Source organism: Pseudorca crassidens, chromosome 3, assembly GCF_039906515.1.
Source record: "Pseudorca crassidens isolate mPseCra1 chromosome 3, mPseCra1.hap1, whole genome shotgun sequence".
Classification (NCBI taxonomy): domain Eukaryota; kingdom Metazoa; phylum Chordata; class Mammalia; order Artiodactyla; family Delphinidae; genus Pseudorca; species Pseudorca crassidens.
This window is the reverse complement of record NC_090298.1, coordinates 44321657-44347903: the sequence shown is the minus strand read 5'-3', so window position 1 is coordinate 44347903 and position 26247 is coordinate 44321657. Positions and strand designations below refer to the sequence as shown.

The 26247-nt window shown below is 38.5% G+C and overlaps 1 protein-coding gene across 3 annotated transcripts in view; it reads left to right on the top strand.

The window, feature by feature from the left end:
- The first annotated feature begins 521 nt into the window (after nt 1-521).
- Nucleotides 522-26247, top strand: part of MIER3 (MIER family member 3) — a 30606-nt gene continuing 4880 nt past the window's right edge. The window contains exons 1-10 of one of the 3 annotated variants that reach the window (XM_067730713.1): nt 522-636; nt 2343-2367; nt 5324-5469; nt 13855-13989; nt 15198-15318; nt 16262-16347; nt 16539-16611; nt 18371-18522; nt 20959-21040; nt 22394-22488. In XM_067730713.1, coding sequence (XP_067586814.1) covers nt 547-636; nt 2343-2367; nt 5324-5469; nt 13855-13989; nt 15198-15318; nt 16262-16347; nt 16539-16611; nt 18371-18522; nt 20959-21040; nt 22394-22488 — 1005 coding nt within the window. In that variant the 5' untranslated portion in view covers nt 522-546. Of the gene's footprint in view, nt 637-791; nt 899-1696; nt 1920-2342; nt 2368-5323; nt 5470-13854; nt 13990-15197; nt 15319-16261; nt 16348-16538; nt 16612-18370; nt 18523-20958; nt 21041-22393; nt 22489-26247 lie in introns of those variants that run through there. The other 2 variants (XM_067730714.1, XM_067730712.1) reach the window with 2 other exon arrangements.

The following is a 26247-nucleotide window of genomic DNA, read 5'->3' as shown; positions in this document are numbered from 1 at the left end:
TACCTCTGGGTCATCCCTATTTGGGATCAACCCTATTCCCTTACCACCCTATTTGGCAATTAACAACCTCTAGTACTGTTCTAATTTTTTTTCCCGAACGTGCAGAGTTTGTATTTTACAAGCATCTTCTTTGAATCGTGCAACTCTATTCACTATCACTTCTTTGCCCTGTTGATCTTTTGCCTTTTCTTCCGTACTGTCACTATCTTCCAAACCTGTTTGGCAAATGACCACTTCCACCGTCCACTCCATGGGCCAGTGTACGCTGATCTGCATCCCCCATTCCTGCAGGTCTCTTAGGGGAAACCGCAAAATGCCTGGTCGCTGTCCTCTCATTCTGGACTGACACTGCAGTCCATCAGCCACTTCTTCCATTTCTCGGGGCTTCCTCTCGGCCATCCACCACCTCCTCTCCTTACTTAGGGAAGTCTGTCGAGTTGTCCCTCCAAGTCTCTTGCCCCTCTCCCCAACGCCCTCCCGGACCGGAGCGTCTGTCGGTCGGTCCGCAGCCACCCCGGCCGGTTCTTGGGCCTCGACTGGGTGGACATGGGTCTGTCCTGCGCCGATGTTTCCATCCGTCCCCCGTCTGCCTCCAATTCGGCAGGAACTTTACTCCAGCCGAGAGGCGAAGGGCGGGTGAGTGCGGGTGCGGGTCGAGGCGCCCGCAGCGGGCGCGGGGCGCGGCGAGGGGCGCCGGATGGGGTGGGCTTGCGAGCGGGCCGGGGGTGTCGCGGGCCGCCCTGCCCTATAAGGGGCCGAGCCGCCTCCGCCGCCGGGCGGGTGCCGGGCGGACCGCGGCGGCGGCGGCGGCGGCGGCGGCTGCTATTGGCTCAGGCTCCCCATCCGGGGACTGGGCTCGGCGCTGCTCGTTCGCCCTAAAGGTACCAATATGGCGGAGGTGAGCAGGGAAACCGGGCAGGAGCGGCCGGGCTGGAGCGGGTGCCCGGCGGCCTCCCGCGGTCCCCGAGCCGGCTTGGGGGATCCGGGGCCCTTCCCGCGGCCCTACGGGGGGCGGCGTGGCGGCGCGGGGCCGCGGGGCGGCGACGGGCGGCGGCGGGGCCGGCCGGGGGGCGGGAGCGGGCGCGGGAGCTGTCTCCCTCCGGGACTAGGCCGCGGCGGCTCCTGCCCCGACCCGGCCGGGCGACGGGGCCGGACGGGAGGCGGCGGCCGGCGGCAGCGAACCCCGGCCCGCGGACGCCGCCGTGCCGTGCCCCCGGGCAGCTGACGCGGGCCGCCGGAGCCTCCGCGCCACCTCCTGGGGCCGGGGTGGGTGGAAACCGGCCGATCCCCCCCCTCCGCGGCCGGATTGCAAAGCGGGGAGCGGGCTGCGCCACTGCCCTGCTGGAGGAGTGTTCTGTGCCCCCGGCCCATTGGGTCCAGGCTGCGGTGCGAAGGAACCTCAAGCTCCACTTTGCTCCGGGCGCGGAGGCGAGCGGGATGCGCGGCCGCTGGGCTTCGCGAGAGGCGAGCGGGACTCCCCGCCCCGCAGCCCGGGAGGTGCGGGAGCTCCTGTGGGTAAACGGGGAGGACCAAGACCCTCGACGCTCTCTCCACGGATTCTCGGTAGCCCCACTTTCCTCCGAGCTTAAGGGGGGAGGCAGGGCGAGCGGAGCTGCCCTGGCCGTGTCCCCCGGGACTAGTGAGCTTGGGGGGAGGGGGTGGCGCAGCAGAAGCCCCTCGGCAGGAGCACGCTAGGGCGAGGGGCTCGCTGGCGGGCCCGGAGAGCGACTGAACACTCTGGAAGGAACCAGCATCTCTGGGACTGCGGATCCGCGTCTCCGGACGCCGCAGAGAGTATGGGGGGGCTTGAGCTTTGGTTTGGGGGCGAGTGTCCGGTTGAGAGCTGGCTACGCTCGGGGGCAGAGGACAGCACAGGAATTGGGGCTACCGGGCCCCAGGAGGTGGACTGGATGCGCAGGGTGAGTCCCTTCCAGGAAAGGGTGTTAGGTTGCGAGTTGTTGTTTGGGGCCGTGGAGAGCCAGGTGGGATTTGGGGGACTCCTGAGATGCCGGGGTATGGGGGACCGATGCTGTGAGCCGACTGCTCTGGGTTGTGCTTCTCTACTTTGTAACTTGCTGAGCTCCAAGCGGAGTCTTGGAGTTGCCAGTTAGACACCGGGCTTCGTCCCCGGTGTGCGAGTTTGTACACTACGGACTCGGGGAGGAAGGCGAGGCAGCCAAGAGGGGCCCGAAAGGGGCCGGGAGCGATTGGAGCGAAGCTACGTCTTGCACTTTTGGCAGCTGCGGAGGAGCGCTGGGCTCCGCCTCCTCTGCGCCCTGTTGCCGGCGCTGCCTCTTTCCCTGGCTGCGCGATCTAACCGCACGTTTTCTTTTCTCTCCTAGGCTTCTTTTGGAAGTTCGAGCCCAGGTTTGTCCCCTTTTCTTACTTTTCAGTGGGTCCCAAAGGGTGATGGGGACCCAAAGATCTATTGCTCAATTTTTCCAACAGAAATTTGTCTTGCGAGTTTTTCATCATTTGTTTTTAAGAGGTTTCAGTGTTCATTTTGGTAATTAAGCTGTTGGAGGAAGGAACAGTTACACTCTTTTCTCACTTTTATCTGGCATGTTGAAAAAAATACTTTTGTTACAGAGCTGCTAATTGACAAACGTTCTTTTTAAGTAATAGATCTTTAATTCTCACATATCGTGTTTTTTTTCTCCAAGTCTGAAACGGTTAATCCCAAATCTTTCCCAAACTTTCCACTAACTTTAGCAGTTTAATTTAGATTTTAATTTTTTTGAGAAATTGTCTCTTTAATTTGTCAGAACTTTGGGGGTGCTTATATTGATCATTAATCCTGACTCTCCATCTCCCCTTGTTTTGTCTCATACATTTTTCATAATTGAGAAGTGTCTGTGGATTGTATTAAATGCAAAATTGAGAGTTACGTAAAGCTGTCCTAATTAAAAGAAACACATACTTTATGAGTTTGGCAAAGAAAAGTGGTAATACAGAATTTTTGAGGTGAGACAACATTAGATCATCTAGGACAGTGTTTCTTAACCATTTTGGTGTTAGAAACCCCTGTCAGGATCTGATGAAAGCAAGGGACTCTGTCTCCAGAACTCTGCACATAATGGATAATTGCATATACCTTGGGGTTTGTGGAACCCCTGAAACCCATCTATGGCAGAGACCTTTCCTCATGTGCTGAAATGTTAAGGACAGCTTTGTTTCAGTTTCTTATTCTCTTTCCAGCCCCCTTTTGGCTGCCTCTTTTCCCTCTCATAGTCTCCAGGAAAAGTGCCTCTGAACTAGTTCAACTCCCTTATTTTACACTTGAGGAGACTTCTAAATAACTCTACCGAGAGTTACCTAGTTAATAGCAGAGTCTGGATGGGCTCCCAAGTCTTCTGTTACTACATGTTGCCTTAGAGTCCATTTCCTTGCATATTACTTCGTGTCTTTAGTCAACCTTTAATGTCTCACTTGATTATCGTTTAAGGTATTATAAAATAATTAACATCAAGTAGAAGAAATTTGTGGCTATTTTGAAAATAGCTATGTCTTTACATTTAAAAATTGTTTTAAGTTTCTCTAATTTTGAGACAAACATTTCTTTGTTATAGCTGATTTCAGGGAAAGAATATTTATGTACATGATGCCAAACATCTGGATGATAATGGAATTTTTCCATTTTGTATCACTGTCTGCTTTTAAGAAGTTGCAATCTAAATAAAAAGCAAAAAGTGTGGTTTTGGTGTTTAAACAAACTTATAACTTGTTTATAATCAATTAGCCAATTTTTAAGAACATTTTAGAACCAGAAGAGACTAGAGGTCATTAAACCAACCCTATGAATTTTATAAATGAAAAACTGGACCCAGGCCCCGACGGTTTAAATGACTTGCCTCAGGTCCCAGAAAGCCAGGGACAAAGCCAAGAGTAGACCCTCAGGCCCTTCTGTTTCTGGCTGTTATTGAATGAATACTTTCGTCTTTCAGGGGAAGCCTTAAAGTGGGCCAAGTGATACGTGGATTAGAAAGAGGGTAGAGCTCTGCTTTCAAAGAGGTAGAAAAGTTACCATCTACTTCATACCTTACACTTTGGCATACCCCAAAAGTTTCCTGGAATTCCTCAAAGAAAATTTGTAATGGTTGATGTTCTGCTTTTCAGCTATTTAACAAATATTCATCTTTCTCTAAAATTAACTTAAACTACCTATACTTCAACAGGCTTTTAAAATGAGCAGGTTAATATCTTTCAGCATTCAGAAAATAACATTATAATGTAAACCTCCTAAAGAATAGAGTCCCATAGGAATTTTATTATTTTGGGGGCTAATGATTAGAGTTCTCTGAACTCAGAATCAGAAACATTGAATTGTCTGTGTTTTTTTCCATAGTGAAAAATCTTTGGTCTAGTTAGTGTTTTGGTAATGATCTTAATGTCCTTAAATGTTTAAAATATTAAATAGCTTGACTAAAAACACATCAAACTTTTTGTGTTGAATATGCTTCCTTCCACTTCTCCCTTTCTCCACTCCAAGATTCTAATACTTCTTTCCTTGCCTGCTCTGAGAGTGATCTAATTAAATTACATAGTAGAGTAAAACAAATGGAGAAAATCCTGTTTTTCATAAATTTGACTTCATTTTCTCGGGATTATGGATAGTATTCATTTCTCCATTTGGTTTTCAGGGTATCCTGTTGACTTCAGATTTGCCATTAAAAAGCATTACCATCTTTTTTTTTTTTTTTTTTTGGCCACACCACGTGGCTTGCAGGATCTTAGTTACCAACCAGGGATCGAACCCATCCCCCCTGTGGTGGAAGTGCAGAGTCCTAACCACTGGACCACCAGGGAATTCCCAAGCATTACCATCTTATAAACAAGTTGGAATTGACTAAAACAACTTGCAATGGGATACCTCTTCCAAAGCTCTTAGATATGATTTTCTGTATTCCCTTCACATAACCTTAAGAACTTTATTAGTAGTCCAAAGAAAAGCATGCTTTTATGGTTTAATGCTGGGGAGCTTGAAATACTGTTATAGACGTGAAAAGTGAGGTAGTGCTTTTGAAGACTGAATTGCTGTATAGCTGCTTCACAGAAATTTGTATTTGTTCTAAAAACCACATTTCTGTTGTGATTTGAACCTTTATTTGAGGGTTAGAATTTGAGTAAAGTTAATATTCCCTTCTACTGAAGTTTTTAGCCTCACTATGTAAGACTCTTGTGAAGTCTTCCTTTCATAATCCATCTCACATTTTTCTACTGCTTTTAGACAAGTGTATTAAGGAACTGGCAGTAGAACACAAGTTATTTTCTTTTGTAAATAGCCTTGTGAACCTGTAAAGTGATTCAGTTTGTTTCCTTCCAGTTGGGTCTTTGTCGTCTGAGGATCATGATTTTGACCCCACTGCTGAGATGTTGGTCCATGACTATGATGATGAAAGAACTCTTGAAGAAGAGGAAATGATGGATGAGGGTAAAAACTTCAGTTCTGAAATTGAAGACTTAGAAAAGGTAAAGGATTTTACTTTAGTATTTTAATACAAACTTATAGTAAAGATTTTGACATTCTATTATAAATTATTTATAACCTACCTGAAATAAAAATAGTATCAAAGGATCTACTGTATAGCACAGGGAACTGTATCTTGTAATAGTGTATAATGGAAAAGAATCTGAAGAAGAATATATATATACACACATATTTATAAGAAGATATATACACACACACATATATATAAATAGCTGAATCACTTGGCTGTACACCTGAAACTAACACAACATTGTAAGTCAACTATACTTCAATTAAAAAAATAGTATCAGCGTATTTCCTTTTGACCTAACTTGTACAGAAAGTTACTGCTTTTCTTATTATTTTGAAGGATAGCCTAATAAGTACATTTTCATATAACTTTTAAAAATTATTTTATGTTTGTTAACCTGTTTTTAAGTTTATACCAGGACAATGAACTAGGTACATTTACAGATGAGAATATTGAGATATAGAGAACTGTAGGAAACTTAGTTCTGAATCCTAGCCCAGCCTCTTTGCATTATATCACACTATTTTACTGAGGGGCAAACTTGAGTTTAACTAAGCACTGCACTGCAGTAGATACCGGGAGAAGTTCTCCTTCAAGAAACTTAAAATCTGATGGATTACTATAAGGAAATTGAGAGAGAAAAAGTTTTACTCTGTTTTTAAATTTGAATTAGTAATATCCTGTTTCCTTCCCACCCAGTCATCTTTTAGAAAGTCGGGAAGGTAAATGTAGTTTATAACTTTTAAAACCCCAAATCAGTATAAATTCAAATGAACTGGATTTTAAACATATATTTATACCAGGAACTACAGAGAGAGGGGTTCCTTGAAAAGATTATACTTATCTGTAAATTAACCTTATTTGCAAATTTCTAATCAGCCCAGAATAACAAAAGTTTTCAGGAATAATACTGAGTTTTCATACTTCTTTTTCTTGAAGAAGACAAAGCACATTCTTAAGTAATCTCTTCTGCTATCTTTGTGAGGCAGGGCTGTGCTATTATGGCATTTCTTCTTTCATCTTAACACACAGGGAAACAGAAGCAGAGTCTTCAGGGCCTAGACCCCAGGCTTGCTCCTGTAGACCTGAAATCTTCTAAACATGTTTATTCCTTTGGCAGATTAATCCAACATGGTTGCGGTTAGATTTAATCATTAAAAAAATACATATATCTCCTATAAAAGCCAAACAGATTTGGGAATATAGAGATAAAATTGTTAGGAAATAATCAAGAAGAAAAGTCTTACCTATCACTTCTTTCAGGGGTGATGATAAGTTGTTGCCTGTTGATGAGAGAAGATACCCAAGAGTCTCAAGCTCTGCCTTGACTTTATTCAGGGAATTCGTTTCTACCTCTTATGAGTAGGTAGCCTAGAAAAATTGAGAATTATAATCCAGCTAGCATTATCACTAAGCCAAGGACTGTGATGGGTCCTGGGATGGCAAAAATGAGCAATTTGACAATGTTTCTGATCTCTGGGAGCTTATGGTCTAGTGTGGGGTGACAAATGAGAGCAAAGATTTTTTTGATGTCCTCTGCTAAGAACTATGAAAGCAGTAAGCAGTGAGAGCTATGGGAGAAAGGATTTATGTCTAGTAAAAGGTGTTTAGCCTCATGTGGAAGTTCATGGAAGGCTTCTTAGAATACATACTTCTCTCCTGTAGTTTTTTATGTCAGGACACTGCTGTGGGCTTGGTCAAAAGTCCCAGGTGGTCTCATAATGCACCTTCCTTAATTATGTGTTTGCTGTTAAAGATAGGGAGACAGCAGTCTATTTACAGCATGACGTAAGAAAATAATATAAATGTGCTAGACTGTGCTTTAACCACACAAATAGATGTTTTGTCAGTAAACTAGTAAGAATTTAAAATTTCATTTAATGTGTTAATGTAGTTCCTACTTGAGTATGGGTAATCTTGTAGAGATTTTTATGGGCTGGTAAAATTTTGTTTTTCAGATTTGTAGGTTTTCTTCTCCCAGAGATTATAGTAATAGCTGCTTTAATCTGTGTGGTGAGTTTTAAAAGAAAATAGGAAAGATATAGAGAAATAATCAACAGCAAAGAGTTACTCACTTAGCTGTTCACAGAAATACCTAGTTTCTATTCCTGTGATTTTCATTTTGTTTAGTAAACTCCAGTAATTAAATCTTTGTAATGATACCTGTCACTGAATTTGTAGATTCTGAAAAATTACAGGCCTTTAAATGTTTCAACTTCTCTGTACTTAGGCAGTTTTGCTTCTTGGCATTTTGTCGCATTCTTGGAAATTGAGACAGAACAATCCAGGTAATTTTTAAACAAATTCTAGTGAAGACCTAAGAGCTGTGTCCTTGCTCAGAAGGCTAATCCTTCTCTCATTGAGCAAGGGACAAGAGGAGCTGTTTCTAAGAGTGACTGACTGCTCACTTCATCTGAACTGTGATTCTTATCTGCAGTAAAGCATAACTGTGTAGATGTGGTCTCTGTTCTTTATTGATGTTTAATGAAACATGAAAACAAAGAAAAGAAAGAGTAGATAGAGACACAAATATAAAGAGTAAAGATCATTGTATTTTTAGAAGAAGTTTGAAATTATTTCTATACAATTTAAAATAATGTATTAATCTTATATTATTGGAACAGTGATTTAGGTGTTGGTACATGGTAACAGCCTTAGAGCCTTGGTGTTAATGTTTTAGAAAACTACAAGTTGTTATGCTCATAGTAAATAAATTTGATAGTCTATACATATGGCCTTTATTTTGGTGCTTACAAATTTTTAGTACATTATATGTTATGGAAAATAAGAGCGGTACAAAATCAGTTTTCTTACGGTAGCACTTTGGTAAGTATAGAGAATAGATTACGTGACAAGATTTTAGTTATTAACCATACTAAAATAAGGTTTATGTTATATCGTTCTACATTTTAATTTATTCACATTACTGTTTCCTGAGAGGTTTTAATTTAATAATCCTAGATTTAGACCTATAACTTTTAAAAAAGTAATTTACATTTCTGCCTTTATTAATATATAGATTTCTCCTCTGATATGCATTGTGAAATGAGACTTTGATCTAGGTCCTTACTGATTTATTTTTAAAGCATTTTAAAAAGTTATATGTATGCGGTTTTGCATCCAGTATTATAAGATACCAGACTGGTGTTATGTGAAAATTAATTTGTACCTCATTTAGACAGTGTCATTTGACCCATTCAGCAACACCATCAGGTGTGTCAGACAAGTATTAGCGTTATTTCCTTGGCTCAGAGGCCTTGTTGATTGTAAGATGTACCGTAGATTTAGAAGCAGCATAGATGGGAGCAGGGAGGGACATTACTATGAGAAATTTGTACAGTGGTAATGAGGTGCATCCTGATTTCTGATATGTGAGGTTATGCATCATAGGATTAATGAAATAATGTGTTTTTCTATTTACAGATGAGGAAATAGAGGTGAGAGAGGTTAGGTGATTTGCCCACAGTAGTAGTTAGCAATTAGTGTGTCCTCTGCCTCTAAATATTGTGCTCTTCCTGTTACAAATCCTTTGACTTACAAAACAGTTCATTTATAAGTGTGACTGGACTCAGATGTGTCCCTTGAAATTTAAATAGGTTCAACAAAATGGCTGAGAAATATTGTAGAAGAGAAAAATCCTCATCCCTGGGATAAGGTGCTAGATCAAACTTCTAAGCTGATCTAGCCACCACAGATCCTCAGAGACTTTGAGATTTGCTAATTCAATTTTGAAAACATTTCTTCTGTGCTTCAAAGGACTAAGTGCTTTATTAATAGGCTCTAACAGAAAGCTCATTTGTAAAGTGCTTCAGAGACTGGATTAATCTTCTCCAGTTTTGCTTCAAAGTTTTAGTACAGATAATTTCTGTGTTTTGGCACCAGCCCCTTCTAGGGGTCATTACAGTGTCATCCTTTGACTGTATTAAGGAGGTTTCCACAAAGAAGGTCACCTTCTCCCTCAACAGATGATCATGCTTGTGTGTTTGTAGAGAAAGTAGGATTTTCGTGAATGACTACCCAGAACCTCCTGTTTGCCTCACACATGCAAACTTAACTTTTATGCTAATTCTTCCTTCCTTCTCTCCGGTCCCAAAAGTATCTTCCACATCCCAGGCTAGTCCCTAGATTCCACCCCTTTAGCCCTCAGTTTATTCTTCTACTTATTTTTTTTATTTCAGTATGGCCTCCTACTCATATATTTCCCACATTTGGAAATTCTGTTTTGACCCTGTGTTGCCCTTCAACATTCTCTTTTTATAGTGTATGTACTTTCTCCCCTCCCATTCAGTCCTCAGCTTTGCTTCTCCCAACAGGTTGTAAGGTCACCAATAATTCTTGATTGACAGATACAAAGAATTCATGTCTGCTTTATCTTGCTTGATCTCTCTTTGATATTTGACCCAAGTGACCATCCGTGGTTTCTCCACCCTTGCTTCTTTCTTAACTTACATAATCCTGCATTTTCTCCTAGTTCTACTTCTACCCTCTGTGTTTCCCTCTGTAGTACTTACGGACTTTTCTTTCTTTACCCTCATTTTAATTGATGGTATTCCCCAGGGTTCTAGCTTTTGTCTTCTCACTCTGTATTCCTCTTCTGGATAACTCATTCAAGCCCAGTGCTTCGACTTTCACCTTAAATCATCTACTGTCCCACCCTCTACCCTTAAGTTTATTTGTCTTTTGTTTTGGTCTTATAATGATGCTGTAGCTATTTAACCTTCTCAGGCCAGAAATGGGCAATCCACTTAGACTCCTGTGTTACCTACATTCCCTCTGTCACGTAAGTCAAGAAATAGATTCTTTAATTCCCTTCTTAGTTCAGGCTCTTATTCTTCTACTCCCCCTAGGATGTCTTTTTCAAAATGCAAATCATATCTAAAATTTTCTAGACGTGTCCCATTGCCTATAGGGTAATATATCTGAAAATTCTTCTAATAAAGCATAGATCCCCTTCTCTTTACTCTCTCCCTGAGTGAGCTCATCTACTCCTGTGGCTTTAAATATCATCTAGATGCTAATGAATGCCAGATTTATATCTTTAGCCCAGCCTGATCCTCTGAGCTCCAGGCTCTTAGCCAACTTGACTTTTCCACTTGGATGTTTCATAGTCCTCTCAAACTTAACTTTGTGTCCTCTGCAGAACTCTTTTTTTCTAAATTATGAAATTCACCGTATTCTTCTCCTCTCAAACATTTTGTTTTTTTTAATTATTTTTTTTTTATTTTTGGCTGAGTTGAATGTTTTTTGCTGCACACGGGCTTTCTCTAGTTGCGGTGAGCGGGGCCTATTCTTCGTTGTGGTGCGTGGGCTTCTCATTGCAGTGGCTTCTCTTGTTGTGGAGCATGGTCTCTAGGCACGCGGGCTTCAGTAGTTGTGGCTCGCGGGCTCTAGAGCGCAGGCTCAGTAGTTGTGGCGCACGGACTTAGTTGCTCCGCGGCATGTGGGATCTTTCTGGACCAGTGCTTGAACCCGTGTCCCCTGCATTGGCAGGCGGATTCTTAATCGCTGCACCACCAGGGAAGTCCCTCTGCAGAGCTCTTAATGTTTTTCCTTCATAAACCTTTCCTTCCTTTAGTCTTTTCTACCTCAGTAAAAGTTACCACGATAGGCAGTTGCTCAGATAGAAATCTGGGGAGTTGTCCTTCTTTCTCCCTTTTACTCCAGTAGCCCATTTGATTACACCTCAGAATACATCTCATCTATTCACTTCTCTCCATGTCTGTATCACTACCCTAACCCAGCATGCAACTCCTAAGTGGTCTCCCTGCTTTTCTCTTCCCTCTTCATCTCCCCAAACTTTTCTTCATACAGCTGCCCAGGATTTAAGAAGAAATAAAGTCATGTCACTCCAGTTTTATAATTCTCCAATGGCTTCCCATTGCCCTGGGAGTATGAAGTCCAAGTTTCTTTCCCATGAGGCCTTTTGTGGTCTGCCTCTGCTTGTCTTTCTAATCACCTCTTGAGCCATTCTTCATTCTACTCTCTGTGCTCTGGCCATTGGCTTAGTGGAAAACCATATTCAGGCCTCAAGTGTGTTGTTTCCTTTGCCTGGAATGCTCCTCACAGGATTGGTCACTTCTCAGACTTTGGGCCTCAGCTAAAGTCATTCACTGTCTGACTCTGTAACCCTATGACAGTAGGCCCTCCACATAATTCTGTGTCTCAGGACCCTATTGATTCCTTTTGCACGCATCTTAATTGGCAGTTCCATATTTGAGTATTGTTAGTATCCCCCTAGTCTGTAAGTTGTAGAAGGGCAAGACCTGTGTTTCATACCAGCACCTGGCACAGTGGGCTCCTGGCACAGTCACTGCTCAGTCAGTGTTTCTGACGATGAACCACAAGTCCCTAGCACACAACCCTATCTGTTAAAAGCCTCTTCATCTTTCAAGACTTAGCTCAGTCTTTGTCCTCTGTGTGATACTTCCCTACCATATACTATTATTCCTGGAGCGTAGGTCTTCCCTTCTCTGTACCTACCATTTCATAGCACCAATTCCAGAACTGATTAAAGCAGCTAGCACCATGTTTTACAGTTGTTAACTTATCAGTTCCTTCCACCAAGACTGAATTTCTTGAGAGCAGGGATTTCTTTTTTTTTTCTGGAAATTGTATTTCTTTACCCATAGCCAGTAGTCCTTCACATGGTACCTAGAGCTCAGTAAATGCTGTGTTGATGGGAAGATGGACTGTCAGTGCATGATGAGTGAAAGTTGCCATCTCCCCAGTTCATGGAGGGAATCTGAAACTGTAAAGTTTTGGAGAAATATTGCTAACAGGTGGTTGGCAAAGGCTGTAACCAGTCTCCTCTTACAACTAGTGTGAACCAGAGGGAATGGACTGCATGGACTCTGCAAGGAGCAGGACTGGAGAAACTCTCAATGTGGTTCTGGCACCTTCGAGGGGTTCTTTCATTTGGGAGAAGAATACTTCATGAGGTTTTCCCGTGGCATGGGTGAATTTCTGTCCATCCTGACCATCCAACTTAATTTGTGCTGAATTTGTCCATGCTCCCAAAGCAGCTTTTTACTGATTCCACTTCCAAGCTGAAAAGATTTCATGAGTGGCATGGTCATTGGAAAGGTGCATGTCTGCTACTGCAGATTCACAAATTAGCATTCTGTTATATACTTTATTCTAATCTCATAACATGAATCTATTTCATTCAGGCATAGTGAAAAATGTAAGTTCTGTACTGCAAAGGTGAAGGCCAATTCTTAGGGACCCCCAGAACCTGTGTCCCTTGTGGGCCCTGGTGGGCAGCCAGCTGGCTCTCTGGGAGACATCACTGGCTCTCCTCAGCTCACTTTGTGATCAACTGTAGGCATGTGTTGCATACTCTGCTTTCATGCTGTGTGCTTCATGACTTAGATTTTTTTTTTTAAAGGGAAAATTAAACCGTAAGCTAGTTTTGAAAGTGAATCTCTTAATAGATGGACATAAGCGTCTTTAAAATATTTAAGAAATTAACTAGTTCATGAATATATGGTTTTGAAGTCATTTAAATGATAATTATAAACAGTTCTATGCATTTTAGTGGTTGAATTAAACTACTTTAAAAAAGGAAATATAGCACTTATTTTCAGATTAGTGGAGGGAAAAAACAATGACTGGGTGCCACTATGTGGCATGGCATAAGTATTCATAACACAGGTAGTCCTGCAGCCAGAGTCTGTAATTTTATCAAAGCAGCACTGCCAGTAAGAGAACTTGGGGGCCTGGGATTCGAACCCAGAACTAAGCCTCAATTTTCTCATCTGTAAGATGGTGGTAATGCAAACTTCATCAGACAGTTGTGGGAAAAAAACAACTGGTACAGAATATAGAGACAGTAGTAGGAATATCAAAGGATAACTGTGTCTTGAACATTAATATATAAACATAATAGTGTTAGTAAATGTTCAGCAAAGGTTTTCTCATTAGGTATCTTCCAAATAACATGAAGAATAAACCAAGTGGTCAACTGTTAATTGCAAGGAAACAAGCTAAAAATTATGTGAAGTTATTGATTGATTAATCGGAAATGTTTTCAAGGCGAATCGTTATAGTAATATAAAAGCGAAAAAAAAGTCTGCATGAAGGCAAATATTTGAGGAAGTTTTTAAAAAGTAAAATGATGCTGGAAAATGAAAATTAAGATGTTAATTGTTAGACTTTTGTTCATATATTAATTATAGCTCTAGGTGTTTGATCCTGTTTTCTGGATACAGTTACAAAAAGCAAAACTAAAACTTGGTTTTGATTTGGTCCTGCTGTTTTGATAATGTGCTTTATGAACACTAATGGCATCAAGGTTTATCTGAGGTTCAGCATTGTGGCATCTGCTGAGTTCATGTTTGTGTTCTGGCTTGAATAGGAAGGAAACATGCCTCTAGAAGATTTATTGGCATTCTATGGCTATGAACCTACAATTCCAGCAGTTGCAAATTCCAGTGCAAATAGCTCCCCAAGTGAACTTGCAGATGAACTACCAGATATGACACTAGACAAAGTAAGTACAAGCATGTAGAAAAAAATTCCAGATCTGTTACCATTGACTGTTTTTATTAGTTTAATTTAAAGCATTTCATAATTCTGAATTGTAAACTTCTTATGGATGCATTGCTCTTATCATTTTGGTGACTGATTTGAATATTGTTTGGCTTTGATCTCACTACTTTAGAAGTAGTAATAGCTTCATAATACTTTACATATTTGAGTATTCTTCCATAACTTTTTATCTTTCCTGTGTAGACATACTGTATCTAAACTTAGATTTTGCCCTAACTTCTTTTGATCCTGTGGACACTTGAATGCATTGATTAATGAATCCCCCAGAAGTTTTCAAACCAATCTGGCTTAGGCATGGAGTGGTTGGAGAGAAGTTCTGTTTTCTTGGGCTCTGGGAGTGACAGAGACCATAGCAGCCAAGGCCTCAGTGATACATCTTTAACATAGGCTGGTTGTAGGGGAGGCCTAGTCCCTGCCAAGGAGAATTCAGTCATGGTCTCTGCTAACAGATCCCTGGGAAACTTTCCTCATCTTTCAGGTCTCAGGCAGGGAGAGGACTCCACATCTTCCTGTGAGTTATGTTGTTCCCACTTTTCAATTAAATGTGATATTAATGTACCAAAAACCTTAATGACCATAGTCATTCAGCAAATATTGAGTGCCTACTATGTACCAGGCACAAGGATGACTATATACTTACATAAAAATTAATTCTGAACTGTTTCTTTTAAAATTATATCACTGGTCGGAGTGGTGCATTAGTTGGACTTCTAAAAAATTATCGGAAGAGTGGAGTTTGGAGACTTTTTTGTTTTCTTTTAGTTATTTAAGTTGGCAGAAAGTGAGTTTAATTTTTAACCACTTAGAAGTAAGATTATTTTTGTTGTAAATTCACTAAAAATTAGTCTACCGCTTCAGATAAGTTCTTTACATACCCACAAATTAAGCAAATTGTTTGTTATATCATAAATGTATAATAGTATAGCATTAATATTATATATAATTAGTAAATGTTATTAACTAATTGTGTACGTGAAGTAAATTATAGGAGAATTTCAAATTTACTTTTCTCAAAACTGAGACTTCAGTTAGTTCTTAATTGTATTATAATACCATAATGTTTATGAATAATGTTATAAAGACTTTTTTTTTCAAAATTGATGGGATGTAATCATTTCTAACCCTAGCATTGCATTCCTATTCTTATAGGAGGAAATAGCAAAAGACCTATTGTCAGGTGATGATGAGGAAACTCAGTCTTCTGCAGATGATCTGACACCATCTGTGACTTCCCATGAAACTTCCGATTTCTTCCCTAGACCTTTACGATGTAAGAAATCCAATCATTACTGATTAGTAGTAGCACTGGTACTGTAGCTTGAGTACATTTTGTTACATTCAGTAGTTATGTCAGAATATCTGAGTGCTTTACTTAATTGAAATAAAATACTATTATAATCTGAACAAGATTATAACCTTTTTTTATTGGGGGAGATGTAAACTAATATGCTCTTTAAAAACGAAAGCATTTGCTTGGTTTTGCAGGGCTGTTTTCTTTCCCAAGACTCATCTGTTGCTAGGGCAACCAGTCTTAGTTCAGCCATGAAATTTTATAGACATTTTTTGGGTTTCTGTTAAAAGGCTCTTACTCTCCTGATAAACTACTGTCAGTTTGAAAACTACCATCAGTTGCTCCAAAAGTATTTTTTATTTTTAGCGATTTATTTAATCCTTTTCTTTTAGTTCTTGATGTTATCCCTTAATGTATATCAGTAATATTTAAAAGGTCTTTGAACTGAAATAATTTCTTATATGCAATCTTGCTTATTTCTCAGGTATTTTTATGGTAGAAGAACTGTTCAGATAACAAGTTCCAATACACATACACATATGTGTGCAAACAGAATTTTTATGGACTCAATGTGCAGCTCATTGTGTATGTCTCACTCTGGATTAATGTAATCAGTGTAATCTAGTGCTTTACCTTCTTTTTTTAAGGGGACCGTAGTGGTTTTCCTCTTGCCTCTCCAAACTATATGACCGTACACCAGATAATTATAAGGATATTATGCACTTTCTTCGTGTTTTCAGTGTCTTGTTTTGACTAGTTTCAAAATGTGAGAATAGTACAAGAGGTTTAGTATATTTGTGCTGATCTCATTTATTCAACAAATTTTTATCATAAGTAAAATATAAAATATCAGGCACTCTTTCAAGTGCTGCAAAAATAGGCAACAAAACCCTTTTTTAAAATTTAACTTTCTTCTTTTAAGCAAATACTACGTGTGATGGAGATAAAGAATCAGAGGTTGAAGATGTTGAAACAGACAGTGGTAACTCACCTGAAGATTTGAGGAAGGTATGTTAAGTTACCATCATAATTTAGTAGACCATTTGGATTAAAGTAGCTTTTAAAAACACTTCTGAAATAATTTACGATAATTTTGTGAGATAACTTTAGATTTGTAGTAACTGATTAATGAATTGGAACATTTTTTTTCAGTATTTATTTTTGTAATAAGTTGTTTTTACTTCTAAATTTTCCTGTAGGAAATAATGATTGGTTTACAATATCAAGCAGAGATTCCACCTTATCTTGGAGAGTATGCTGGTAATGAGAAAGGTAAGGAAGCCTTTTAATTTTGATAATATTTGGTAAGCCAAATTACCACTCGATATGTTTATTTAAATATCTGATTGTATGCTCATCCTGTGAGTATAAAGACAGATTTTGGAGTCAGGGAAGAATTAGGCCTGACTTAGGAGTAATGTATCATGAGATTAATTAACCATGAGACTCAGAGAACTACCGCCCCCTTCCCCCCAACCCTGGCACCTTACAGTGCTTCTTAATTCAGTATGCTAAGCACCTGTTAAAATAGTGGAGCTGCTCTTAAAGTACAGCTCTTTGGCCTACATCCCACTGCAGTGGAAGTTGGTAGCATCCTATCACCTGAGATAATGAGAACATTAGGAATATAATCCTCTTGGGAAGAAACACTTAAGGAAAAAAGAAGCTAGAAGAAATTCTCTTGCCCCAGCCCTGAAAGATAAGGTGGTAGAATGTAAAGATTCTGTTGCTTTTGTTATATACCCCTACTTAAGTGTAATCAGTTTTCCTCACATTTTTGGTAGATTCCAACTATAGCTGGTTCTGAAAATATGGAGGGGTGAGGTGGTGGGAAGTAAAAATCCAGGTACACCTTCCTAGCCAAACTTGGGAAACACGTAGATTTGGCCGTGGGCAAAAGTACATGCTCAGCAGCTGCTGGTCCTTAGATGAAACATAGCGGAGGTAATATTCTCTCAGTTCTACACCTTCAGAAAGGAAAGTATACCTTCTCTATCTTTTGAGGGAATAAACTCAAACTATATTACCTATTTCAGTTTTGACTAAAGTTTCTTTATGAAACTGGTTCCAGAAACTTACCTCAAAAGTCAGTCTTATTGCTTCACAGGCACACTTTATTTTTAACTTTCCTGCTCATTGGGAATAGAAATGCCTGCCTTATACAGTTGTGAATGTAAAGCACTTACCACCGTCTCTGCTGCATAGTGAGCGCTCAGTAAATTACTTTTATTCGCTATATTTAGTAGTTATTTTACAATTGAAGAATGGAAGCAATGGGATAAATACTTGGGCTATCTGTATGACTTTATTGTGTGAAGTAGAAACCTTCAGTATGGCAACAGTGTTTGCGTTAATAAAATATACAGTTTGTTTTAGTGTCATTTCGCTTACTAAATATCAGCTTCTCTAAGAGGTAGAAAGTTTACTTATCTTACTGTTTATCATTGTTTTCCATTTTTAATTAGTCTGCTTCCTTTTTATTTTATTTTTTTGCTTTTTAAAATAAAAATTTACCTTTTGGGAAGAAATCAGTAAAGGAAAACTATATCTTTCCTAGGTATTTCAGTATTGGCAGATATTTTGATTGTTATTTATTTTTGTTTGTTTTAATTTGTTTGCAATTTTTAACCTGTAGACATTTTCATAGAGCCATTTAGGGAGTTTAAGAGAAAATTGTAATAAGTTTATTAAAGAATTTACACAGGTTATTTTTACCCCCTCATTAGAAGAATGTAAGACACCACTACCAGGTTTTATATTAGACTACTAGGCATAGAAATCTTTCTAACTTGTTAGTAAATCCAATCACCAAAACAGCTACTTGCTCTAGTGACTGGAATACTTGGACCTTAATAAAGTTAAAAAAAAAATTGTTTTAAACCTTTACTAATGAAAGACTCAGCTTGCCAGACAATCAAATTACTGGTGTCCTCAAAGTTAGTTACTTGTATAGGAAGAGGAAAAACAGTTTTGTATACATCTTAAAGTGTGTTCACTATTTTTAATGTGTTGATGGGATTTTCTTTATCAGTGTATGAAAATGAAGACCAATTACTTTGGCGTCCTGGTGTGGTTTTGGAGAGCAAAGTTAAGGAGTACCTTGTTGAGACCTCATTAAGAACTGGAAACGAAAAAATAATGGATAGAATTTCTGCAGGAACGCACACAAGGGACAATGAACAGGTATACATCAACTTTTGTTGAAACAGCAGCTAACTAATATAGTATCTTCTTGATTTTCTTATATTTGATTCAAATATTTCTTACATATGAACTGGCTATCTCTTTCTGATTTTTAAAACTTGGAAAATACTGGTTTAAAAAAAATCCCAAGACCTAATGATAACCATTCTATTGTTTCATGTCTTCTGGCCTTTTTTTCTGTATACACACACATATATTTTACTTTACCTACCATGTTATATCCTTTTAATTACTTAGTCTTATTTTCTTTGCCATTGAGATTTCTTTAATACTTCATTCTTGATGTCTGTATGTTCCATTGTTTATTTAAACATTCTCTGTGGTCGGACTTTTAGATTTTATGTTAAAGTTATTTTTTGGATTATTCTTGAACTTTATTCAGGATGTGATTAAAGTTCATGTCTATTAAGAGTGTATAGGGCTTCCCTGGTGGCGCAGTGGTTGAGAGTCCGCCTGCCGATGCAGGGGACACGGGTTCGTGCCCCGGTCCGGGAAGATCCCACATGCCGTGGAGCGGCTGTGCCCGTGAGCCTTGGCCGCTGAGCCCGCGCGTCTGGAGACTGTGCTCCACAACGGGAGAGGCCACAACAGAGAGAGGCCCGCGTACCGCAAAAACAAACAAACAAAAAAAACAGTGTATAAATTTGCTTTAGGAGCATTCGTTAAATACTGTGTGCTTGTAGATGGAGTACGCTCCTGATGGTGTGTGGGTTAAGGGTGGAAGTATTGCCTATTAGGGTTTTTTCTCTCTGATGTTGTTTGCCCCTCTCATATACCTTTACACTCTATCTCCAGCCTAGCTAATCCCAGCTAATGAGTGCCCAGAGATAGGTGGACTCAAACTTGAATTTCCGAATAACACAGAGAAGTCAAACTAGCTGAACTTCAAAGTAGTTTTGTCAGCTGTCAAAAAGAAATCCCATTGGCTTTTCCTATTGATATTCCATTAAAACTATAAATTAATTTTGGAAGAATTAGTACCTTTAAAATATAAAACCTACTTCAAGAACATGTTCTGATTCTCTATGTATTTGACTTTTTTTTTAATCACTCAAATGTTTTTACTTGTTTTAAGTATCACATGCATTTAATTAATTCCTCATTATTTTTAAATACAGTATTTAGCACTGTTGTAAATGGGATCACTATTATATTTGTATTTGTATATGTTGATTTAGAGAAATATAAATTAAAAAATTTTTTTCTCAAGCTACTGAAACTATTTAATTTAGTATAATGATTTTTCAGTTGTTTCTCTTAGGTTTTCTAGTTTTAAAGTCATTACTGAATTATACGTTTGTTCCTTCCTTACCATTATTATATCTCTTATTCCTAGAACATGTTTTACTGCATTAGCTATAACTCGCAGAGACTTTTGGTAGTTACAGTGGTTTGAGGCCTGCTTTTGATGGAAGATAATACATGTAAGGTTTTTACATTAAGAATAGTACTAGCCTTGGGACTTCCTTGGCAGTCCAGTGGTTAAGACTCCGCCTGCCAATGCAGGGGGCACGGGTTCAATCCCTGGTGAGGGAACTAAGATCCCACATGCCACGGGGTGTGGCCAAAAATTTTAAAAAAAGAATAATACCAGCCTTGGTTTGATACAGGCTGTCTTTCTTATAGTAAGGTAGTATCCATCTACTTATAACCGTTACAGGTTTTGTCTTTTTAAAAATAGAAATGGGTACTGATTTATCTGAAGCTTTTTTAGCAGCTGTTTTTAATGATTGATTATTAATGTATTGATTATTAACCTATTGATGTATTAATAGGTTTACCAATATCCTTGCCTTTCTTGAAATGTACTTGGGAAGGTGGATTATTATTTAACTTTCAGTTGAGTTCTGTCTGCTGCTATTTAGTATATTCATAATTCCAAACAGGTTTAATGGGAAGAAATTCTAATTTTTAAAAAATGATATCTTCCATAGTAGATGGAAATAACTATAAACTCCAGTCACTAAAATATCCATCCTTCTATTCTAGACCTGCTGCTATTCTCTTTTATTAAAACTCTAAAAGGCAGGCAGAAGGTGCTATCAAGAGAGAAGACCATAATTCTTGACTTTTCCTGACTAGAAATAATCATCTAAAATAGGGATATTCTCCCAGCTCAGAAGGCCTGGCAATGAAAAAAAAAAGTGAGGAATGATACTGGTAGATAACTTCTGAGAGGTAGAATCAGAATGAACAAACTCTTCGGATACCAGAGTCAATATACAGGATAGTTACGTAGATTAAATGTCTGGGCAAACATGCGCTTCAAATGTCCTGAAATTAGAGAGCACTTCAGCTAGTATTTGTCAGGACTCTTACAATACACCTGTTTTTGTTTGTTTGTTTTTGAGTTTTTTTTTTAAGTATGAACTTTTGGTAAGTTTTATTGAATAGTTTTTTTCCCCTTGCCCTAAGGCATTATATGAACTTCTCAAGTGTAACCATAATATAAAGGAAGCAATTGAAAGGTACTGCTGCAACGGAAAGGCCTCTCAAGGTAAGAAACACTTGGGATCAAGAGAGGGAAATGATAGGGGATGGTCATTTGGGGATCAGAATAAGCAAAGTATAAAGGACGGAGCAATCCTATAACACTTTTGTATAAGATCTATTTTTATCTTCATAGCAAATAATTTTTTCCTTTTCTTGCCCTCTATTTTTAGACGTACCAGAGATTGTTCAAATACAAATTAGTTACCCCCCTGTCACCTCCAGAACAAAGCAGACCCCAGAGATGACAATATATCCAAAGTAATTAATAAGAATGATTTTATGATTTCATTGGGGGAAAAAAGTTGTTTTTTCTTTTTCTTAAACCAGACAGGAAATGAAAAGGAGATTAAAGATTAAAAAAAAGAAACATGTATAATATATTCCATTCAATTTATTGCAAGAAGTGTATGTTTAGTAATCATGTAATAACATTTTTGCAGTGCTTAGGTTTTGGTTTGTGTGTGTCAAGGAAAATGGTTAAATTTAATTTCAGTATTTTTGTCATTATATAAATCAGTTGCATGCACCATAGCTTTCATTAAGTATATATAGAGTGAAATAATGCTTACTAATATTATATAAATGACTTGGAAAAATATAGAAGCTGGAAACAATGCATTTAAACTTGTAGGTGAGATAGTCTATTGAAATGTTTCCGTGTAAAAGCTGCTTCTTTGAAAAAATTACTTTAAGCTCTCAAAACTCTGAACAAAGTTTTCACCTTCGTGGTGGGCTACTCTTAATGGCTTTGGGGACCTGGTTCCCATTGTGAGGCACTTCAAGTCTCCTCTGCCCCAAGTAGATTTGATTCATCAACATTGACATCTGCCAGGAAGTTGAATGGGATTTAGTCTTTTGAGAGCATGGGCTGTTTTTTATTCCCTTTATATTCCTACAGTATAGCACTTTGCAAACTGACTCTGAATAAATATGTGTTCATTATTTATGGTCTCTAATTAAAGAGCTTATGGTTTTGACATAAGACCAAAGGAAGGCTTTTTTTTCTATAAAGAAAATAACCTTTTTTTTCCCCTAATTAAAAAAATGCTCATTGCTTAAAAAAATCAGAAAAACAATGTGCTTGAATTATAGAAGAAAATATAAAATTCTTGTCTCATCATGCAGAGGAAAAAAACCCAGTTGTTTATATTTTGGTATTCTAGATTTTTTTAGTTAAGATTACTAACTAAAATCTCCACATAAAGAACTTGTCTGTGTGTGTGTGTGTGTGTGTGTGTGTGTGTGTGTGTGTAGAAGTTTATAGCCTTTTTATTAGGAAAACATACTGAAAGTAAATCAGTCATTTATATATATAAGAGTTTTGAGGCCAATTTATTTTGTTTTAAAATTTCTTCAGAAGGAATGACTGCATGGACAGAAGAAGAATGCCGGAGCTTTGAACATGCACTCATGCTTTTTGGAAAAGATTTTCATCTTATACAGAAAAATAAAGTAAGTTAGGCAAATTAGTATAGAGAAATTGCTTAGTAATTACAATGAATATAAGCAACTAATTTATGAGCCTCTTGGGTAGGGAATAAAAGCTATAACTTGTTAATGCTCCCCTGCTATTAACATTTCTGTTACTTTCTGATCAATTTTTCTGTAAACCCAAAACTGCTCTGAAATATAAAATCTAGTTTAAAAAGCAATAGGTGGGGCTTTCCTGGTGGTGCAGTGGTTAAGAATCCGCCTGCCAACGCAGGGGACATGGGTTCGAGCCCTGGTCTGGGAAGGTCCCACATGTCGCGGAGCAACTAAGCCTGTGCGCCACAACTACTGAGCCTGCGCTTTGGAGCCTGCATGCCACAACTGCTGAGCCCATGTGCCACAACTGCTGAAGCCTGTGCACCTAGAGCCCATGCTCCACAACAAGAGAAGCCACCGCAATGAGAAGTCTCTGCACCGCAAGGAAGAGTAGCCCCCACTCACCGCAACTAGAGAAAGCCTGCGTGCAGCAACGAAGACCCAATGCAGCCAAAAACAAATAAATATAATAAATAAACTTAAAATTTTTAAAAAGCAGTAGGCATAGAATATTGACCTATCCACCTAAATATTTTAGAATCCTGTGTTCCTTAGGACAAAAAGAAAGAATAAGCAAAGCATATTTTAATGAGATTTAATTATCCCAAACTGTTAGAATATACACACACTTTTAAATAATAGACTTTATTTTTAGAGCAGTTTTAGGTTCACGGCAGAATTGAGGAAAAAGTATGGAGAGTTCCCATGTACTTCCTGCTCCCACCCACACACGGCTTCCCCCCACCAGCCCCCCCACCAGAGTGGTGCATTTGTTACAACTGGTAAATCTACTTTGCCATGTTTTTATCCCCTAGTGTTCACAGTTTACAGTAGGTTCACTCTGTTGTTATAACGACACCTATCCACTATTGTAGTATCATACAGAATAGTTTCACTGATCAAAAAATCCCTTGTCATATAATTGGAATCATACAGTATGTAGCCTTTGAAGATTGGCTTCTTGACTTAGTAATATGCATTTAAGGTTCCTCCATGTTTTTTTGTGGCTCATTTCTCTTGCTTTTTTTTTTAAAAAAAAATTATTTATTTATTTGGCTATATTGGTCTTAGTTGCGGCACACAATATCTTTAGTTGCAGCATGTGAACTTCTAGTTGCAGCAGGTAGGATCTAGTTCCCTGACCAGGGACCGAACCTGGGCCCCCTGCATTGGGAGCATGGAGTCTTAGTGTGGCTCATTTCTTTTTATCACTGAATAATATTCCATTGTATGGATGTACCAATTTGTTTATCCATTCACCATTTGGAGGACATCTTGGTTGCTTTCCAGTTTTGGCAGTTACGAGTAAAGCAGCTGTAAGCATCAGTGTGCAGGGGTTTTTTTGGACATAAGTTTTTAACTCCTTTGGGTAAATACCAGTAAGTGTGATTGTTGGATGATATGGTAATAGTATGGATATTTTTTTTTTGTTGTTTTTTTGGGTTTTTTTAAACATCTTTATTGGAGTATAATTGCTTTACAATGTTTTTTTTTTTTTTCTTTTTCTTTAAGCAAGTATGGATAGTTTTGTAAGAAACCGCCAGACTGTCTTCCAAAGTGTCTGTGCCATTTTGCATTCCTACCAGCAATGAATGAGAGAGTTCCTGTTGTTCCACATCCTTGCCAATATCTGGTGGTGTCATTGTTTTGGATTTTGGCTATTCTAAAATGTGTAGTGGTATCTTGTTTTAATTTGCATTTCCCTGATGACATATGTGGGTCATTTTTTCATATGCTTATTCGCCATCTATATATCTTCTTTGGTGAGGTGTCTGTTAGGGTCTTTAGCACATTTTTTAATTGGGTGGTTTGTTTTCTTATTGTTGAATTGCAAGAGTTCTTTATATATTTTGGATAACAGTCCAAAAAAATATGTGTGAGTTTTGAATATTTTCTCCCAGTCTTTGGCCTGTCTTTTCATTCTCTTAACAGTGTCTTTTGCAGAGTCGACGTTTTTAATTTTTATTAGTCCAGCTTATCAATTTTTCTTTCATAGATTGTGTTTATATTGTTGTTCCTAAAAAGTCATCACTATCCCCAATGTCATCTAGGTTTTTTCCTGTGTTATCTTCTAGGAGCTTTTATAGTTTTGTAGTGTACTTTTAGGTCTTGTAATCCATCTTGAGTTTTTGTGAAAGGTGGATATAGATGTCCACTTGTTCTAGCGCTGTTTGTTGAAAAGATGATCCTTCCTTCATTGAATTGCCTTTGCTCCTTTGTCAAAGATTAGTTGACTATATTTGTGTGAGTCTGTTTCTGGGCTCTCTATTGTGTTCCATTAACGTATTTGTTAATTTTTTCACCAGTACCACACTATCTTAATTACGATAGCTTAATAGTAAGTCTTGAAGTTGGGTAGTATCTATCCTCCGACTTTGTTCTTCTCCTTCAATATTGTGTTGGCTATTCTGGGTCTTTTGCCTTTGCATATAAACTTTAGAATTAATTTGTCAGTATTTACAAAATAACTTGCTGGAATTTTAATTGGGATTTCACTGAATCTATAAATCAAGTTGGGAAGAACTGACACCTTAACAATAATCAGTCTTCCTATCTGTGAACATGGAATATCTCTCAATTTATTTAAATCTTCTTTGATTTCTTTAATCAGAATTTTGTAGATTTTCTCATATAGATCTTACATGTATTTTATTAGGTATATACCTAAGTATTTCATTTTGGCGCTAATGTAGATGGTATTGTGTTTTTAATTTCAAATATCAATTGCTCATTGCTGGTATATAGGAAAGCAGTTGACTTTTGCATATTAACCTTGTGTCCTGCAACCTTGCTATAATCATTTATTAGTTCCAGGAGGGTTTTTTGTTGCTTCTTTAGGATTTTCTATATAGACAATCATGTCATCTGTGAACAGACAGTTTTATTTCTTTCTTCTCAATCTGTATACCTTTTATTTCTTTTCTTATTGCATTTAGCTAGATCTTCCAGTATGATGTTGAATACTTCAGTGCTTTTTTGTATGTATGAAAACCTATTGTTTTCTCACAGATGAGATTAAGTGTTTAATTTATTGAAAGATGAAACAGTTGCCCTTTTAAGTCAAAATAAAATCTCAGTTTAGCAATAATTTATGAAATATATTCATTTATTTCACAAATAAGCTTTATCATTTACCAGATATTATTTTAAGCTCTAGAGATACATCAGTGAATAAGACAGGAAAGGTCTCTGTTCCCAAGAAGCCTATATTCTTTTTGAAGACTTATTTATGGCTAATGTATTTATTGAAAGGTATACCTTATTTCTTGGTTTAAAAAGCTTGTTCCTATATTATGATCTTATATCACAACATGCTCACTAATCAGGATAGAGATTCTGAAATGTCCTTATTGGGTACTGATTAAGCAGGGGAGAAAGTGTTTATTGGGTAAAGATACAGAATTTTGTCTGTACATCTGAACTCATACCTTTACCTATATATAGTTAGAAGAGCCCTAGTCTGCATGTGGAGCCAAGTTGAACGAGGCTCAAATTTTATTGTTGTTGTTGTTCTTACCAAACTCTGTTGGCGCTAAGAGCCAAGTGCATGTTAAAGGAAAAAATTCTGCCTTTATCTGGCAATCATCTTAAATTTCAGATGCGGTAGAGTACTGATCCCTTTGCAAATGGTTCTTAATCTCTTTTGGGCCATGGAACCCTTTGATAATCTGATGAAGCTGCACC